General features: G+C 36.5%; 2 protein-coding genes across 3 annotated transcripts in view; both read right to left on the bottom strand.

The window, feature by feature from the left end:
• Window positions 1–1,419, bottom strand: part of LOC144442454 (arylacetamide deacetylase-like) — a 6,587-nt gene extending 5,168 nt beyond the window's left edge. The window contains exons 1-2 of one of the 2 annotated variants that reach the window (XM_078131812.1): window positions 1,344–1,419; window positions 216–372 (exon numbers count right to left, since the gene is read on the bottom strand). In XM_078131812.1, coding sequence (XP_077987938.1) covers window positions 216–350 — 135 coding nt within the window. In that variant the 5' untranslated portion in view covers window positions 351–372; window positions 1,344–1,419. Of the gene's footprint in view, window positions 1–215; window positions 376–1,343 lie in introns of both variants that reach the window. The other variant, XM_078131811.1, reaches the window with a different exon arrangement.
• Window positions 1,420–4,231: 2,812 nt separating this feature from the next.
• LOC144442866 (neutral cholesterol ester hydrolase 1-like) lies at window positions 4,232–13,694 on the bottom strand. Its single transcript, XM_078132266.1, has 4 exons — window positions 13,633–13,694; window positions 12,982–13,216; window positions 5,891–5,954; window positions 4,232–5,012 (listed from the first exon to the last, which is right to left on the bottom strand). Exons 1-4 carry the CDS (start codon window positions 13,678–13,680, stop codon window positions 4,232–4,234), a joined length of 1,128 nt encoding a protein of 375 aa, XP_077988392.1. The 5' UTR covers window positions 13,681–13,694.
• Window positions 13,695–20,110: the final 6,416 nt, after the last annotated feature.

Here is a 20,110-nt window from a genome sequence, read left to right as displayed (position 1 = left end):
AAGATTTGAAAGAGATAAGCAAAACTTGAAAATTATGATGTAAAATTTAAAAAAAATGAAAACCCACAAATAAATCAGAAGGTCTTATAAGATGTTTGCCAAGTGTAATGTATGTACTGTAATGCTTTAGAGTAGGAATTAAAATCTGATTTATCATTCCATTAATTCATTTATAATATAATGAGTGGTGAGGAGTAGATTAATAAGTTACTTACATAATAGTTAAGTATCTGGCCATTTACATATAGTACTCGGACTCTCATTGGTTGTGCGATTCCATCAGGGAGTGGGCAATATGTCATATATGCCACTAACGCTCCAATGACTATTAGCCAAACCAATTTAGACATGGCGTCAATGTGTAGATATCCACTGCTGATTTGAGAGAGAGAGAGAGAGAGAGAGAGAGAGAGAGAGAGAGAGAGAGAGAGAGAGAGAGAGAGAGAGAGAGAGAGAGAGAGAGAGAGAGAGAGAGAGAGAGCATTGTATACAAGACACACACATATATATTACGTAATTACGAAGATAAAAGTGCTAAATACTTTGTTGGGTAACATTTGCATGTTTTTAGTTTATTAAACTATCCATTAGACATGCCCGTAGGTGTACTAGTATAAGGTGTCGCACGAATTACTGTCGTGAGGTCACTTGGACTGTTTTGTACTAAGTGTCACGGTACATATGTATCATCATTAATCACGCTACACAGCCGTATTTATGTATCATTTACATAACAATATACAAGTCTACACGACTGGGGAGTGATTGTGACGAAATAGAGGCCATATTATATGAATATATGTTTTCATAGTTTATATTTTACTTGTTAATAATTTTGTTTAGTGACATTGAAGGATTGGCTAGCCTTCGCTTGATACACAGGACCGGATTTGCAATACTGTTTCATGCATGCAAAGTCACAGGTGCATTCAAACTCGGCAGGTATACTCAGACTACAGTACGGCGTCACCCATGTTAAGTGTTGTTGATAACTGAGTCACGTATGCCGTCAGATCAGCTCGCTTGGATGTTAAAATTTTCAAAAATAGACTGAAAGTTATCGATAAAACCCAGCTGAAATTTGTATACTCAATGTTTATACAGAGTTGTGTTTTGCAACGCAAGGTCAAATCTACCATTGTGAAGCTCGGTTATTTGTTAGCAACGTTACTGAAGGTTGATCCATATGTCTGCGTCTGTGAGGTCATGCATTTTATGGTAACTTGTACAATCTCGACAGAACCGGACTCTGGGCAGCCTATAAAAAGATGAATGTATCAACAACATTGATACTTCTATCATCTGCAAACGAGCAGTTCTGCTGAAAATTAAAGCAAGCTTACCCGAATAAATGTTTCAGCGATCCTTAGAAAGTATTCTATTCACAGGGTGACATTCCCGTTGTCAATCGTCTATAGGGTTCACCCGTAGGTTAGCGATGTTATAAATGGTCCTGTTGATTATACCACAGGGGGCTCAGGCTTAGTTAGTAAGAAATACATGAATGAAAACAAACAAACAAGAACAACAAAACAACAAAACAACAACAACAACAACAACAACAACAACAACAACAACAACACATAATTACTGAAACCCATGAACTACAAATCACTATCAACTAAAGTATGTTTACATGAGACGAGAATTACAATTTGTTTTCCTATGTGTGAAAATTAATGGTCACGTGATTGGTATTGATTTATAAATACTCTGAGATTTGTATTTACTAGTAATATACGGCAAACCCCACCCCCTTTCTCTCGTACATTGTGGGATGTACGTACACTATAATATTAAAGTAAGTGTGACAACTGACTTCAGGGTCCATACATAATAAGAAATTTCTTCACAGATAGATAAGGGCTTCGCAAGGAGAAATCTAAGTCACATTGCGCTCTAACCTTCACTCTGAGACACTTATTACCAGGATGGCTATCCCTTTAATCTTTAATCAAATTTGGTGGAGAAGCATTAGAAGAATATGGCTAGTTGGGAAGATGTTGAAGGGAGTCCCTCTCATGGTGCACGGATGGGGCGGGTCAGGAGGGGGTATCTGTCAAATTGAAGTTGTGCATTAGTCGTTTCACATCAACAAAATGACACTTAATTTGTTTCAAAGGTGACACCCCCCCCCCACTTTAAGTGGTATTTTCCAAACTGACCTCGCCCACTTTAAGTGGTATTTTCCAAAATGACCCCACCCCCACTTTAAGTGGTATTTTCCAAAATGACCCCCCCCCCCACTTTAAGTGGTATTTTCCAAAATGACCCCCCCCCCACTTTAAGTGGTATTTTCCAAAATGACCCCCCCCCCCCACTTTAAGTGGTATTTTCCAAACTGCTCCCCCTACTTTAAGTGGTATTTTCCAAACTGACCCCTCGTCCCACGTCAACTGATGGTTTTTTTTTCAAAATACACTTCCACCAAAAACATCGCACGCCCGGTTAGTTTAAAATGAAGAAGTGTTGACATTAACATGGTTAAACGATAGCCCCTGAGGTCTAACTCGGTTCAAAACCAAATATTTAAAGGCTCAACTTTGAGATCATCGGAATTTTCACCCCCTCCCCTTCTCCCTTTCGTACCCCTAAATTATTCATGCCCCTGTCCATTTGCTCCAAAAGCCGTAAATTATGTTCCTTCCCGAGTGACTCGCCTAACGGGTTACAAAGTGCCACGTCAGCTTTTTCCCCAAGAGAAATGTTTTCAACAACGTTTCAATGACTAGCCTGTAAACTTAGGCCGTGATGGAGCGCCCTCATATACATCAGTCAAATGCAACCCGCGACACATGTCAATGTACACGGTGTGTCACGTAATTCAGAATAATATTCTTGGTACCTGCAATGACGATGGTTACATATACATCAACAATCAACATTAAATACACTACCAACGTTAACTAGACTATGCCAATGCCCCCTTGTTCGGACTACTTCATGCGCACATCATCAGTCTTTTGCAAAGAGCACAGAACCGTCAGCCGCCCGACTTATCACACAGTCAAGGAAACGTGATCACATCACACCAATCCTGATGCATCTCCATTGCCTTCAAGTAACATTCAGAATTCAGTATAACATTCTATTTCTCACCTATAAATCATTAAATGGTCCACCCCCTCAATATCTTGCTGAACTTATTGTAGTTAACAACTCTACAAGATCTTTCCGCTCTAGTTGTCATGCATCATTGAACAAGGCTTAAAACGTATGGAGATTGATCTTTCAGCTACGCTGCTGCAATTCTGTGGAACCAACTACCTAACACTGTCCGCTCTGCACCGTGTCTTGAGACTTTCAAATTAAGACTAAAGACATACCTTTTTGAGAGAGCTTATCTGTAACAGTTTCTATTGTAAAGCGTCAGTGAGCATCATTGATGGATACTGGACACTATATATAAATCTCTTTATTTATTATTTAACAACAATATGTGTACACGTATACAGTCTCCCCAACCCAACCCAGCTTTCCACTGGACGTTTGTATTCTTCTTAATACATGTAGCATGGTTAGGTTGTGTTAGTCTGGCTCATTCCCCACCACCACCACCACCTGTTTTCCACCTCTAAGGGTGGGGTCAGAAATTACGGTAGGGCGGACTGGGGAGAAATGGGGGGGAGGGGATTGCTGTTTCTGCCCAGAATCAAGATTAAAAGATAAAACCCTGCTGACGAAGTATCTCCAAGTACAGGTTACGACCCAATGTGAGACCTTTTTCGCAAAGCTGACATATATTTGTAAGTATGTATGGACGCTGAAGTTGATTGCCACTGTTAGTTTAATGTAGTATACCATAATGTATACGTACATCTCTAAAGTGGAGCGGGGGGGGGGGGTTACTACAGATTAAAATATGTGTAGCCGGAAGGGGGGGGGTTTCGAAAATTCTTGGGTTCATTTTGGGGGTCATGACATGTTTTGAAAGCCCGAAGGGGGGGGGGGGGGGGCTTGCGAATATTTTTTGACCAAAATAATTTCTCCCAAGGCCCCTCATCTACCGTAAATGCTGACCCCGGCCTAAGCTTTTAAGATAGAATTTCAGAAAAGTTACAATTTTGCTCTGAAAAAATTAGACTGTACTCCACTTGATAGTTTATTTTCGATAATGAATGAATGAAAAATCAGTCAGTTTCACCAAACGTTACCAAAATATCCCACTCTGGGTATTGGAGACAACCATAATTATTGTATTGTGATTACATTTTGTTATACACAGACATGTCTACAATCTACTTCTAGAGTATTCGATAAAATCGTCCATACATTTCTGACCAACTTCAAAACCCAAAGAACCTATGAGATTGAGCATTCCATGGAAACCTTCTTCGTAATGTTTCCATGTAACAGATATATTTGTTTCTTCAAGCCTCTTGGCGTACATAATACCGTCGTCTCTCAGAACATCAAACCCAGCAGTAACGATGTAAGCTGGTGGTAAACCACTTAAATCTGACCTCATCAGTGGTGCGAAGTATGGATTCATCAGAGTGTCTTGAATATTCGAAAAGATTTCAACATTTCCGAAATTCTGATTCTCCGGAGATTGATATTTACCCCCTTTGAATTGATTTGGAATGAGACTATGATCTAATAATTTCTGATGAGACTTTTTGAACTGTGGGGATGTATGGTTATTTACTATCATAGCTTCCATGTGATCAACCCTTCCATTCATATACATCGACCAGGAAAGTGTCATAAACTCTGCTGTAAGAGCAACATAATGCTGTTGATAGGAAGGTGTTAGAAAGTCAACTGCCTGCAATGCTGGGTAGACCAATCCTTGGAACTTTAATTCAGGTAGATTCAACAGTTTGTACTTTTCTTCGAAAGTCAGCATTTGCGGTACAGCTGCTGCAAGATTGCCACCAGCACTGTCACCCATCACAGCAACTCTTGTGGGGTTTACACCATACTCCCCAGCATGCTGCAAAAACCAAACAGTAGCTTTGACACAGTCTTCCAAAGGTATTGGAAATGGATATTGTGGTGCCATTCGATACCTGTAAATCAATCCAATGATAAAAAAGTACTTTTTAAAAATAAATTATAACTCTGACTTTGAAAATCGTAACGTATGTGATTCATTTAATGTGTTTGATGTTACTGCCCTGACTATATATTCATCGGGCATTTTTTCTTCAGATGTCTGCTCTTAATTATTCTTTAAACTCACACATATCGATATGTACATTTTATTTCTCTTTACTCTTTGGCAAATTCTATCGGATGGAAGAGATGAAATTTGTTAATAACACAAATCTACAATATGTGCATTACAGGGATGTAGAACCTTGGTCCGTACCCTTTATGAGAATCGATGTGAACATAGAAACAGGCAGGCAGGCTGGATGGATGGCAAGCAGGTAGGATGGTAGACAGACAGACAGACAGACAGACAGACAGACAGACAGACAGACAGACAGACAGACAGACTGGCGGGCGGGCGGTCTGATGGACGAAAGGACGCACGGACAGACAGACAGACAGACAGACAGACAGGCAGACAAATACATACATACATACATACATACATACATACATACATACATACATACATACATAGTTTACATACATACATACGTACATACATACATACATACATACATACATACATACATAGTTTACATACATACATACATACATACATACATACATACATACATACATACATACATACATACATACATAGAAGCATTTGTCAGAGCCATTGTGTGTATTTTAGCTGAACATTACAGCAAATCATCAGCTAAAATACACACAGTGGTTCTGAGAGATGCTACTATGCAAACTTTAACTGCCATCACTAAATTTCAAAAACAGTGTAAACTTGACAAAAATATACTTGTACCTGAATAGATAATAAAAGCCAAGTACTTACTCTACAGACACTACAACAATACCAAGTCTTGCTGCAATGTATTTGGTTTCGGAATGGTAGATATCTAAAGATAAGTGGAAGGAGAATATATTACTCTATGTAGATCTTAAACATGTCTGCGTATAAAAATACATATATAGGTTTGATATAGGATGTATATATAGGGTTGGTGATGAAAATATAACCTTCCCCTGGTATATGTCAATATGACATTTAGCTATAAGGAATAGTACATATTACACCTGATGCACGCTGTGTTGTATGTGTATGTATGTGTGTGTGTGTGTGCGCGCGCACGCGCGCGCGTGCGTGCAGGTATGTGTGTGTGTGTGTGTGTGTGTGTGTGTGTGTGTGTGTACGTACGTACGTACGTACGTTAGCCCTCAATCTGATTAAAGTCCGATGAAGATGTCGGCTAACCGTTCCTTACTATTTAACTCAGTATTTTTCCTTGAATTGACCTTCTTGATACATGTTTAACTTTTTCGTCTTGATGTATGGGAAGCCGTTCAGGCCAAAAGTATTTTTTTTATTTTAGCTATAGTATTTTATATTTTTCGTACTTACAAACTAATTTTAACCGTTTATGTACTTTTATTCCATGGTTACATTATTTTAATTGAAATAAGTTTGCATTTATTTGAGAATATTGTTTTATTTTTCGTCAAACCAGAATTTTTTAAAGGATTATATGTAAATGAAAGTCAAAATATATTTTTTGTTAAAGTTATTTTATTTTATTTTTTTAATTTAAAAAAAAATTAAACTTTTTTTTTTCTCAACTTTTTTTTTTGGCCGAGTCTGCTGACAGGCGCCGGTGCAGAGCATGTCGTGCTTGTACCCGGCGCCTGTCACGAGTACGAGGCGTGACCTTTGACATCCATTACGACGTGTTTCGAAGTCTCCCAAATGGGTACGAACATGCGTTCGGCAAATCACATATCCTTCATTGATAGGTTGAAATCATGTGATTGTAATTAATTTTAATTTGACTTGCGTGGATTTGCATGCTCTCTTTTTATTTTTGCCAGAGTATCCAATTTGCACCATGAACTATTGTTGCCATGGACCATATTTTTTTTACAATCAATTGTGTTGCCCCTCCCCTATCAAGGGAACTATATACATTGTGATAATTGTGGTCTTGACAACACTATTATGACAATTTGTGTAAATTTCACCAGTGTCTGGAATTGGTCATTTAGTGACGGAATTCAGAACGTTATCCAACAGTACTCGGCGTCACTTACCATGAAAAACAAACCCATAAAAAACGTAACGCCTTAAGTGTAAATAAACGTGTAGTAAATAAACGATTTTTTCTTGCTCTCTAATTTCACCCGACAGTTTTAAATGTGTGACTATGTATGTGTGTCTGATATTACGTTTTATTTGTAGCCCTGTTTGTGAAAACTACACCCAAGGGATCATCAAAATATCATAATGATTAAAATGACTACGTCTCAAATTTACATGCTAAATTTATTTCCCTACACATTATGACAACTTGACATGATAAATACTGAACACTGCCGAGTTCCAGGCATGGGGTTAGAAATGTCAGTCATGAATACAACCCACCCTGTGATTAGATTCTTTGAAAATACAAGCTATGAGTATAAACAGCCGGAAATAAACAAGATAAAAGTGTTGCATTTACGTCCTCAGCGCTAGCTGTTGACGCTGTTTTGTCCGAGTGCCATTGGTGCATGCACTTCTTGTTGTCATCGTCGCCCTCGGCCAACGACGATGTTGCAAAGTTGCAAAAGACAACAACTTTTTTAAAAGGCATCTTCTACGCATGTGCGTTTTTCGACATCGATGGTGTCGCAGTTAGGCTATTTTTAGTATATTAGGCCATCGACGATGACGACTTGTTAAAAGGCATCTTCTGCGCATGTGCGTTTTTCAACATCGATGGTGTCGCAGTTAGGCTATTTTTAGTATATTAGGCCATCGACGATGACGACTTGTTAAAAGGCATCTTCTGCGCATGTGCGTTTTTCAACATCGATGGTGTCGCAGTTAGGCTATTTTTGGTATATTAGGCCATTGACGATGACGACTTGTTAAAAGGCATCAACGATGATGTCGCATACTTGGCCAACGATGACGAAAACTTTTGCATGCATGGTGATGGTGATGACGACGACGACGAAGGTCCACATTGGCGTGTGTAGCTAGTTTTATCGTCGACAACAGCCGATGACGACGACGACTTTGATAGGCTTTTTCTATGCAATGTAGTGTTGACGACGATGGTCCCAACCGGCTTTCCATATGATGATGATAAGGCGATAAAAGCTGATTTAGGTTGATATGTAATACAGCAGGTCGACGTCAACATGTGCACTCGCACAAGAAGTAGTACCTGACTGACCCATTGGAAATACGCGTTCGTTTTCCTCGCGTTTTTGTTCCTAAAGCTGTTTTGCTCACGCTCACATTATAGTGTACCATCTTATTTCAATTCTGGTCAGTTTCACAATAATGAATGTAATTTAGTTGTTTACCCTTTACCCTTTGCACATGGATCGTGTCCTACGTACTGCATCATGTAATAATCATACATGCGGTCGTAACCTTAACGTGACGGTGTACACATGTGTGTACGCGACTGAAGTCGCGGTTGTTGGAAAAAACAGATACTATCACACGTAAATTAACAGTTTTGAGATCTAATATAATGTTTGAGAGACCAATTTCGAAGGTAATGAGAAGGTGTATTTGACGCCGAAACACGTCGTAATGGATGTCGAAGGACATGCCTGTCACGGGCACGACGTACTCGTGACAGGCGCTGGTCAAAAAAAAAAGTTGAATTTTTTTTTTTTAAATTAAAAAATAAAATAAAAAACTTTAACAAAAAAAAAATTGTGACTTTCAATTATATATAATGCTTAAAATAATTCTGGTTTGACGAAAAATAAAACAATATTCTCAAATAAATGCAAACTTATTTCAATTAAAATAATGTGAACATGGAATAAAAGTACATAAACTGTTAAAATTAGTTTGTAAGTACGAAACATATAAAATACTATAGCAAAAATAAAAAAATACTTTTGGCCTGAACGGCTTCCCATATTGATGGCCGCGACCATATATATTTTATTTCAGACTAACATTGTATATGGGAAGCCGTTCAGGCCAAAAATATTTTTTTATTTTAGCTATAGTATTTTATATTTTTCGTACTTACAAACTAATTTTAACCGTTTACGTACTTTTATTCCATGGTTACATTATTTTAATTGAAATAAGTTTGCATTTATTTGAGAATATTGTTTTATTTTTCGTCAAACCAGAATTTTTTAAAGGATTATATATAATTGAAAGTCAAAATATATTTTTTGTTAAAGTTATTTTATTTTATTTTTTGATTTAAAAAAAAAATTTCAACTTAAATTTTTTTTCTCAACTTTTTTTTTGTGGCTGGCCGAGTCTGATGACAGGCACCGGTCGCGAGCACGTCGTGCTCGTGACAGGCGTGTCCTTCGTCCTCCATTACGATGTGTTTCGGCGCCAAATACACGTTCTTAATATTACCTTCGAAAATCGAAATTGATCGCTCAAACATTATATCAGATCACAAAACTGTTAATTTACGCGTGATAGTATCTGTTTTTTCCAAGAACCGCGACTTTAGCCGCGTACGATCCATGTGAAACGGGTAAAGGTATTTCCAAACGGTCAGTCAGGTACTTCTAGTACGAGCGCACATGTTGACGTCGACCTGCTGTACATACGTAGACGTGTTGTTCTCAACTTTTTATGATACATGTGTACTCTGAACACCAAGAGAATGTATACTACAATGAACGATGAAGTAAACTGAATCTTTACAACAACAACAACAACAACAACAACAACAACAATGATTACAACGTCACAAGGCGATATAGAAAAGCTGGTTTAGGTTGATATGTAATACAGCAGGTCGACGTCAAGATGTGCGCTTGTACTAGAAGTAGTACCTGACTGACCCATTGGAAATACGCGTTCACTTTTCCTCATGTTTTTGTTCCTAAAGCTATTTTGCTCACGCTCACAGTATAGTGTACCATCTTATTTCAATTCTGGTCAGTTTCACAATAATGAATGTAATTGTTATTGATGCAACAAACTTTAGTTGTTTTAGATTAACTACCTTTACCCGTTGCACATGGATCGTATCCTACGTACTACATCATGTAATACATCATACATACAGTCATCATCACATGCGGTGTACATATGTGTGTACGCGGCTGAAGTCGCGGTTGTTGGAAAAAAACAGATACTATCACACGTAAATTAACGGTTTTCAGATCTGATATAATGTTTGAGCGATCAATTTCGAAGGTAATAAGAACGTGTATTTGGCGCCGAAACACATCGTAATGGAGGACGAAGGACACGCCTGTCACGAGCACGACGTGCTCGTGGCCGGCGCCTGTCAGCAGACTCGTCCAAAAAAAAAAAAAAGTTGAGAAAAAAAAAAGTTGAAATTTTTTTTTTAAATTAAAAAAAAATAAAATAAAATAACTTTAACAAAAAATATATTTTGACTTTCAATTATATATAATCCTTTAAAAATTCTGGTTTGACGAAAAATAAAACAATATTCTCAAATAAATGCAAACTTATTTCAATTAAAATAATGTGACCATGGAATAAAAGTACATAAACTGTTAAAATTAGTTTGTAAGTACGAAAAATATAAAATACTATAGCAAAAATAAAAAAATACTTTTGGCCTGAACGGCTTCCCATAATTGTACATGCACTTTGACGATATTATTGGTGCCATATATACTTTACTTCATGACTGACTTTATACATGCACTTTGACAATATTATTGGTGTCATATATACTTTACTTCATGACTGACTTTGTACATGCACTTTGACAATATTATTGGTGTCATATATACTTTACTTCATGACTGACTTTGTACCTGCACTTTGACAATATTATTAGTGTCATATATACTTTACTTCATGACTGACTTTGTACCTGCACTTTGACAATATTATTGGTGCCATATATACTTTACTTCATGACTGACTTTGTACATGCACTTTGACAATATTATTGGTGTCATATATACTTTACTTCATGACTGACTTTGTACATGCACTTTGACAATTTTATTGGTGCCATATATACTTTACTTCATGACTGACTTTGTACATGCACTTTGACAATATTATTGGTGTCATATATACTTTACTTCATGACTGACTTTATACATGCACCTTGACAATATTATTGGTGTCATATATACTTTACTTCATGACTGACTTTATACATGCACTTTGACAATATTGTTGGTGCCATATATACTTTACTTCATGACTGACTTTATACATGCACTTTGACAATATTATTGGTGTCATATATACTTTACTTCATGACTGACTTTGTACCTGCACTTTGACAATATTATTAGTGTCATATATACTTTACTTCATGACTGACTTTGTACCTGCACTTTGACAATATTATTGGTGCCATATATACTTTACTTCATGACTGACTTTGTACATGCACTTTGACAATATTATTGGTGTCATATATACTTTACTTCATGACTGACTTTGTACATGCACTTTGACAATTTTATTGGTGCCATATATACTTTACTTCATGACTGACTTTGTACATGCACTTTGACAATATTATTGGTGCCATATATACTTTACTTCATGACTGACTTTGTACATGCACCTTGACAATATTATTGGTGTCATATATACTTTACTTCATGACTGACTTTATACATGCACTTTGACAATATTGTTGGTGCCATATATACTTTACTTCATGACTGACTTTATACATGCACTTTGACAATATTATTGGTGCCATATATACTTTACTTCATGACTGACTTTGTACATGCACTTTGACAATATTATTGGTGTCATATATACTTTACTTCATGACTGACTTTGTACATGCACTTTGACAATATTATTAGTGTCATATATACTTTACTTCATGAAAGACTTTATACATGCACTTTGACAATATTATTGGTGCCATATATACTTTACTTCATAACTGACTTTGTACCTGCACTTTGACAATATTATTGGTGCCATATATACTTTACTTCATGACTGACTTTGTACCTGCACTTTGACAATATTATTGGTGTCATATATACTTTACTTCATGACTGACTTTATACCTGCACTTTGACAATATTATTGGTGCCATATATACTTTACTTCATGACTGACTTTGTACCTGCACTTTGACAATATTATTAGTGTCATATATACTTTACTTCATGACTGACTTTATACATGTACTTTGACAATATTATTGGTGTCATATATACTTTACTTCATGACTGACTTTATACATGCACTTTGACGATATTATTAGTGTCATATATACTTTACTTCATGACTGACTTTGTACCTGCACTTTGACAATATTATTGGTGCCATATATACTTTACTTCATGACTGACTTTATACATGCACTTTGACAATATTATTGGTGCCATATATACTTTACTTCATGACTGGCTTTATACATGTACTTTGACAATATTATTGGTGTCATATATACTTTACTTCATGACTGACATTGTACATGCACTTTGGCAATTGGCTAAGACTTGTGGTTGTAAAACAAGTATTGTTGTTTTGTTTCTTTAGTTTTGATTAATAACACAACTTTACAAATGCAAGGCATTTTAACTTGACCAAAACAAGATAAAACAAGATAAACTGAGTCTGTTTTTTATTGGTCAGTTTCAAACAACTGAATATAATTGAACGTGTAAACAATATCAATTAAATGTACAGGGAGTGATTTCTACAGACATTTTATAGACATATTTTTTTAAAGAAATTTTGCTGTGAAAAATTTAGTTTAGTTTCAATTGAAAAATGGCATAACCGACCATTACATAATTGCACAATATTTTTGCGATTTGTTTTCTTCTCGCTACGAAGATTTGTCTCCACGTGGAGATATCATTACATGGAGAGAGAAAACCATAATGATTATGTGTTCCATATCGTGATTGCGTGGAGAAGACATTGCAGCAAGGGAAATTTGCACTGGGCGATCACCTAAATGAGTTTACCTGTATTACCAGCTACCCAACCTCCTCCATGTATGTACACTATGCCAGGAACTGGCTTAGCAGACTTCTCAACAGGCTCATACAAACGTACACCAACCCCATCAAAAGTAGTGTCTGAGTGTTTTATTGTACGTTCCTCGTCCAAACCACATCTGAGTACCCAACTCTGAACTGCCCACATTGAATCATATGCACTAAACTCATCGGTCAAGCCAAGAAAAGTTGCACCAGTCACCTATAGGAGTTGAATTTCTACATGTTAATATATTATACTTGTGTAAAATGTTTGAAATCAAGTGCGTTTATGGAGTTTGGGGAATCCATTTTCCCGTGAGAGTACCATAGATATACTTGAGTGTAAATATTGTTGGTCCAGCTTCAGGCTAAAGTTATAAAAATGTCTTTGGACAAATCTGAGAATTACAAAAAAATTGTCTTTAAGACACTAAGTAGTAAACGTCTGAAAACAGAGTTTCATAACTTTACTATGCTTGCGAGTAATTATATGTGTGATAAAACTATTCACCGGGTGTCATTTGGTGGGCGACCAATACAAATGTATTGCCATGACGTTTTGGTCTTCCATAATTATATTCTAGTTTTGAATAGAGAAATAACCACAGGGACATAATTATTTGGTATAACACTTACGTAAACTGACATTATTTGATCAAATGCATGATACATTGTCAACCTCATTGGTTGTGCAATACCATTTGGTAACGGACAATACAGGAAATAAGACAGAGATGCTCCAATCAAAACTCCCAAGATCCACTTTGCCATAATCACTGGTATAATATCACTTTGTTTCAACTGTAAGGTAAGAGGTAAATTCAAATTTTCATTATTTAAAAAGGAGATTCAATGTCTGATTTAAAATGTTTTTTTTTTATATAGGTCAAATAAACAGGATATCGTGAACATTCACATGCCTTTACATAAATATGTACATGTAGGTAGGTAGGTAAGTAGGTAGGATGCCGGTAGGTAGTTAGGTAAGTAGGTACACGGGTATGTACGTACAGACGCACACACGCACGCACCCACGCAAGAACGCACATACATACATACATACATACATACATACATACATACATACATACATACAGACAGACAGACAGACAGACAGACAGACAGACAGACAGACAGACAGACAGACAGACATACATACATACATACATACATACATACATACATACATACATACACACACACATACACACACACACACATACATACATACATACATACATACATACATACATACATACATACATACATACATGACGTGTGGTCTGTTTCCATGGTGATGTAAACAAATATGGAGAACAATAACCACGACTGTACGCTTCGCTAAGTTGTCATAGATATGATAACAAGGATTACCGACGTCGTCGATAAAAACAACGAAATGTTTGCCAAGATAGTTGTACAGACTTTGGACGGAGAGACCAAGATTCTGTTCTAATTAGATGAAGTCAGTATTTTGAAAAGCGAACACAATAATTAGCTATGGCAGTGCTTGACATGACAATGACAAATTACAAGAAGAGCTAGCAGATGTCAAAAGTGATCTTTGATTTACTAAAGAACAGGCTGATTCTATTGAGAAAGACAATTTCAAGTAGGATAATGATGAAAATTGTTGAAGTATGTCTGGGAGGAAAGAATAAGAAATATACAGAATATAAAGACGTGAGCACTGGTAGTCACCATGATAAGATATTGACTGCAGCTACTATATATAGTAGAATTTCTGTTGTCACTTGACTTTCCCGTCGTTACACAGAATAAAACAAATTATCGAAATGAGGATGAGAAAGATTTGGTATTAAATGTGATGAATTGAATTGTAGACGAGGATCTTAGTGGATATCTTCTACATTCAAACTCAAATACTTTAAATTATTAAACCAATCTACTTGAACAATAATTTATTGTAAATTAAATTCTTGACCAATTGTAAAGATAATGAGGAATTTAAAACTGTTTTAGACACGAAGACATTTTATGCTTTTAAAAGGAAGACAAACAATGAATGTAGTAATCCCAAAGTAGCTAGTAAAATGGGAAAATAGGGGCTACAAGTTGAATCGACGATTTTAGAACTTGGGATTAGGGGAGGGTCAGATTTTAGAAAAAGGAGTAGGGTAGGGGAGGATCACATTTGACAGCTCAGACATACCCTAACCCCCCCCCCTCGGCCCACCCTCGTAATTACTGAAGGCTCCCTTAGTTTTGTAAGAAATATATCAAGTTCATTTCTCCATGCCCTCAACTCTACATCATCTACGTTATCGTGTACCGGTGTTATGGAAGGTATTACTTACGTTATGTACTTTTGGATTAGTGTAATTAGTGTCTAGAAGTAAAAATTTATAATGTGTTATAAGCCTTCTTACTAGATGGTACAAACAGCTTACAGCCCTCTGCGGGCTACGCCCTTATTTGTCGTTCATAAGCAGGCTGTGCAACCTTCGTATGTATGTATGTATGTATGTATGTATGTATGTATGTATGTATGTATGTATGTATGTATGTATGTGTGTGTGTATGTATGTATGTATGTATGTATGTATGTGTGTATGTATGTATGTGTGAGTATTTATGTATGTATGTATGTATGTATGTATGTATGTATGTATGTATGTTTTCTGCCTGTCTATTCAGTTTTGGATTTCATGGGATTTGTGTCACAACTTGTATGTAAACACAATATTCAACGCCATTACGTAGAAAATTAAGATAAAACAATACACCATTACGTAACTGTGTTGTTTCTCTATGTTTTCCATATTGGGGAAAGAAATAGTTCAACACTATAGATTAAGAATTCAATCAGAAACGCATGTATCAACAGGATCATCGGAGCCTTAATCTGGTAAGCTTGTTAATTCTTTTTGTCAGGTGAATGAATGCCCGATTCAATATGTACCATACAACATGGATTGGAAGTTACTTCTGGTTCATTTACATGCAATCTCTTTATCCTTAATTCATACCTCAAAACACTAAAAGAAGTCTGATTATATATTGGCCCTAAGAACAGTATTGCTAGCGCTATTGCTAACAGATTTACTTATATTAGTACTAATGTAGTGTGTTGTATTACATACCAAAAATGTGGTCGTCTGTCTGGAGATTCAAAGTAACAAACAATCTTGATGGTTCAGCAATTTCCTTTCAAATTGGTCTTTTTCAACAGGCGTGTAATTTTGTGGATTACGTAGTCCTACACCGAAGACTCATAGTAATCGTACGAACGTTCAGCGGATTCACGTATATGTCACGTAGATCACAACTTTACTCCTTTACTCCAAATATATGACAACAGCATTGTAGTATAATATTTAAATCATCGTTACACTAAAGTTGTTTTTGTATAGAAACTATTGTGAACACTGTCCTACTTCCGAGTTTCATTGTGACGGGATTCCGTAACCGTTCATGTCACCGCTTGTCTGTGTGTGCCGGACGCCTTCCTTTTTTTGTTCCAGATACGTTTTATATTTTCGTTTTAAAAACGCCAAAATTTCATGGAAAATGTCATCAGGTTTGAACTGAGCACTGGTAAAAAAAAACACTGTTAATGACGTATTTAGATTTAAAGACAACGACATGATATTTTTTATTTTAAATGTTTTTGTGATGGAACTTGAATTGCTCCCAACGATTTTCTTGTTTAATATGCACACATGTACAAACCTAAACACAATCACACATTTACAGAAATCCATTCAGGTTTGGGATTACATGACAGCGATGTGTTGCACGCTCAATATCACGTTGTTGTGGAACTGCCAAGCCTTTCCCAGTCAGTCTATAAGCTATATATCCTGGACTCACCAAAGCCCGACAAACATAGCATATGAGGGCTTCACGGGAGTAATATTAGTCTCCTACAGAAATTACGGAGGGGGGGGGGAGGCTGGAGAGAACTAATTTTGGTCAAAATAAGATTTCGCAGCCCCCCCCCCCCTTCGCGCTCTAAAAAAAATTTCATGCCCCCCCCCCGAAATAAACCCAAGAATTTTCGTAGCCCCCCCCCACCCAGCTGCACATGTTTTAATATGTAATTATACATTACCCCAACCCCTCCACTTCAGAGATGTACAGAATGGTACACTACATGACACACTGTAAACTAATAGTGGAAATCAACACCAGCGTCCATACATAACATGCCGAGAGATTTCTTTACAAATAGATGTGGGTTTTATGAAAAAGGTATGTCATTGGGCTGTAACATGTACTTGGAAAAACATAGCCAGCAAAGTTTAATTCTGGGCAGAAACGGCATCCCCCATGACAGCTAGTGGGGAGGGCGTGTCCCCCTCCCACGGTCGGCAAATTTTAGTGGCATAAAATTTCAAACGATACACATTATCGGAAGCCATTGATTACTTGAAAATTGTCTACAATACCCAAATTGTACAATATATTATTATACAACTGTATGGATATATGGATATATTACCTACACTTTAAGTTATACAGATATTTTGGCAGACAAACACGTTCGCTTGGTCATTGACTGCCTCATAATTAAATGTATGGTAGGTATGTGAAGTGCAAAGTACAAAATAAACGACTGCTTCTGAGGTTTGAATTTTCAAAAAAGTCTCCTCAGAGAGAGATAAGGCGAGAGAGAGAGAGAGAGAGAGAGAGAGAGAGAGAGAGAGAGAGGGACAGAGAGACAGACAGACAGACAGAGAGGGGGAGATGGAGAGACAGACAGAGACAGACAGACAAACAGACACACACACACACACACAGATATATTCTACAAAATATAGTAAGCTCAAAACTCAAATAACCAAACACAATTTTATAGATTGTATCCACTTACCAGATGTTACTTGGTTGAATGTGACTCTTTCAAATATGTCTGATCATGAAATCGTAATGTGCTTATATAGTTTCTGTTGTACATATACAAAATATTTATATTATAAGAGTGTACCACAATAGTCCAGTCGCTATAGGTAGTTAGGGCTTTGTTTTCTATGATCTCTCTCTCCAACGTATAGTCAAATGCCCTTTATGAAGCATAACATTCTGTTCTTATCACCAACAGTGAAAGTGTAATGCTATCGGAGCATTGATATAAACATGATGATGTTATTGTGTCCTCACATGACTTACTTTCAAAGTGGAATACTGACAATGGAAGGGTGTATGTACTACAGTTATGGTGATACAAGTAATTGCCCATAGCAACTATTATTGATATCATCCTATGGAAGTATACACTCCGTAAGCAAATTTACTTCTTCAAAAATTGACATAGAGAGTAAGCTTTCCATAGTCTACGGTTACAACTAGTGTAGCTGTAAACATTTTATCGTTACACAAATGCATGGCCTTGGCAGTACAAACAGTGAATGAAATAGCTGTAAAAAAATTCAATTTGTACCCAAAACAAAATGATGTTTTCAACGTATCATGTCAGATCAGAAAACTGCTTTGGAAATCAGCGCCCCTAGTGGCGAAACTATACAATCTTTTTTCTTTCTACTAAACAGCATATTGTGACATATTGCGTTGGATGCAAATGTTATTCCACGTAGAAATATATACATTTTAAAGTTATTTTCATTTTATGTGATCTTACCTAGAATGTTTTTAAAACCAGACTCAGTATTGTTTGTACTTAATTCGTACAAATAGTATGGTTATTATTTACATTTTTAAGTCAACTCTTTAAAATGTTTTGAATTGTCATGGCTGCATGTATAATCCAGTTTTTAAGGAGGACTGAGTTTAGAAATAATCGGACATTTTATTCGATTCTGCCATACATACAGTTTTCTGCATTCTAATCACACAAGTGTACTCATACGAAAGACCACGTGGTAAACGGGATTGGAGGATCGAGAAACACATTTGCACTGCCTGTTTACATCTTCGGCAGCAGGAGAAACGGCACTTGATGTCCAACTGTCCCTACAACGACAATGGTTTCGGGGGACAGCAAGCTGACAAATCAAACTTAACCTTTAATAAAGACGTATTACTACTTTCTAGTGACAATGGGAGACAGACTACCAGTGTTAACGTTCATCTGATGTAATAATGAGAGAGACAGATATACTACCAGTGCTCGAACATCTGTCAAGCAGCCATATTAGGGCACACATATTTAATGTTTGTTCCTTTGCATGTAATGCAGTAAATTTACAGAATTACGAATGTTCAATGTCTAAATTTGTAAAGTAGTGAGGAATTAGTTGAGGCGAATGACTTGTTAGTTGAGGAAATAATTATGCAAAGAGTGAAAGTGAAGTTGAGTTTGAAGTAGCTGAAGAAGAATATGAAGCGGCTGAAGAGATTTAAGATGAGACAGAATGAAAATGACAATGACAATATTTTTTTACATAGTTATAGTGATGGTGAGTCTGGAACTGAATGCCTCCCGTAAGAGAAAAAACATAGATTTTTGGGCCTACACACATCGTTGGAATGTAAAATTCTGAACTACAGCTATCATACATGATGTACCATCAATACATATATACTAAATTATCTGGACTTTAAAGCTTGCACTTTACAGATATTGCCTAATTTAAGGATGATAATTTATGCAAATTACACACCCTAATTAAAAACTACGTAAACAATTACATTAACATCTATAATTGGCTGAAAGTACTAATATCCTGGTTAATTTTATTATAATCTTTGTTACATCTTCGCTGAAATAGTTGGTTCGGTCAGGGTGCAGACTTTAAACGTCCACAACTTTCTGTAAGGAAAGGGTTCTAGCTCTTTGATAATGATCCATATACCTTAATTTTTCTACTATGCATACAAGAGAAATGACTTGCCTTGGTGTTTCACTCATGACACATGGTTTCACAGCCACACACCTCAGATCTAGTAGTGGTCTGAGCACACACACAACTTCAGCTCAAAACATCGTGAAAAACCGAACGTACTAACTAGCTAGGTCAAACTAACACCCACGCTCTATTATTCGATAGATTATTCTCGGGTCACAATGTGTCACGTGATCGAGGTCAACAAGTTAACACTTGGGTCAAATGTTGGTGTTACACAACAAGAAGCATGGCATCCCTCCAACACATGTAACTTCTCACCTTACTGCATGCTGAAGAAGAGTACA

This window comes from Glandiceps talaboti, chromosome 11 (assembly GCF_964340395.1).
Source record: "Glandiceps talaboti chromosome 11, keGlaTala1.1, whole genome shotgun sequence".
Classification (NCBI taxonomy): Eukaryota; Metazoa; Hemichordata; class Enteropneusta; family Spengelidae; genus Glandiceps; species Glandiceps talaboti.
Note: the sequence above shows the minus strand (reverse complement) of the source record. Positions and strands in the feature narration are given on the sequence as shown.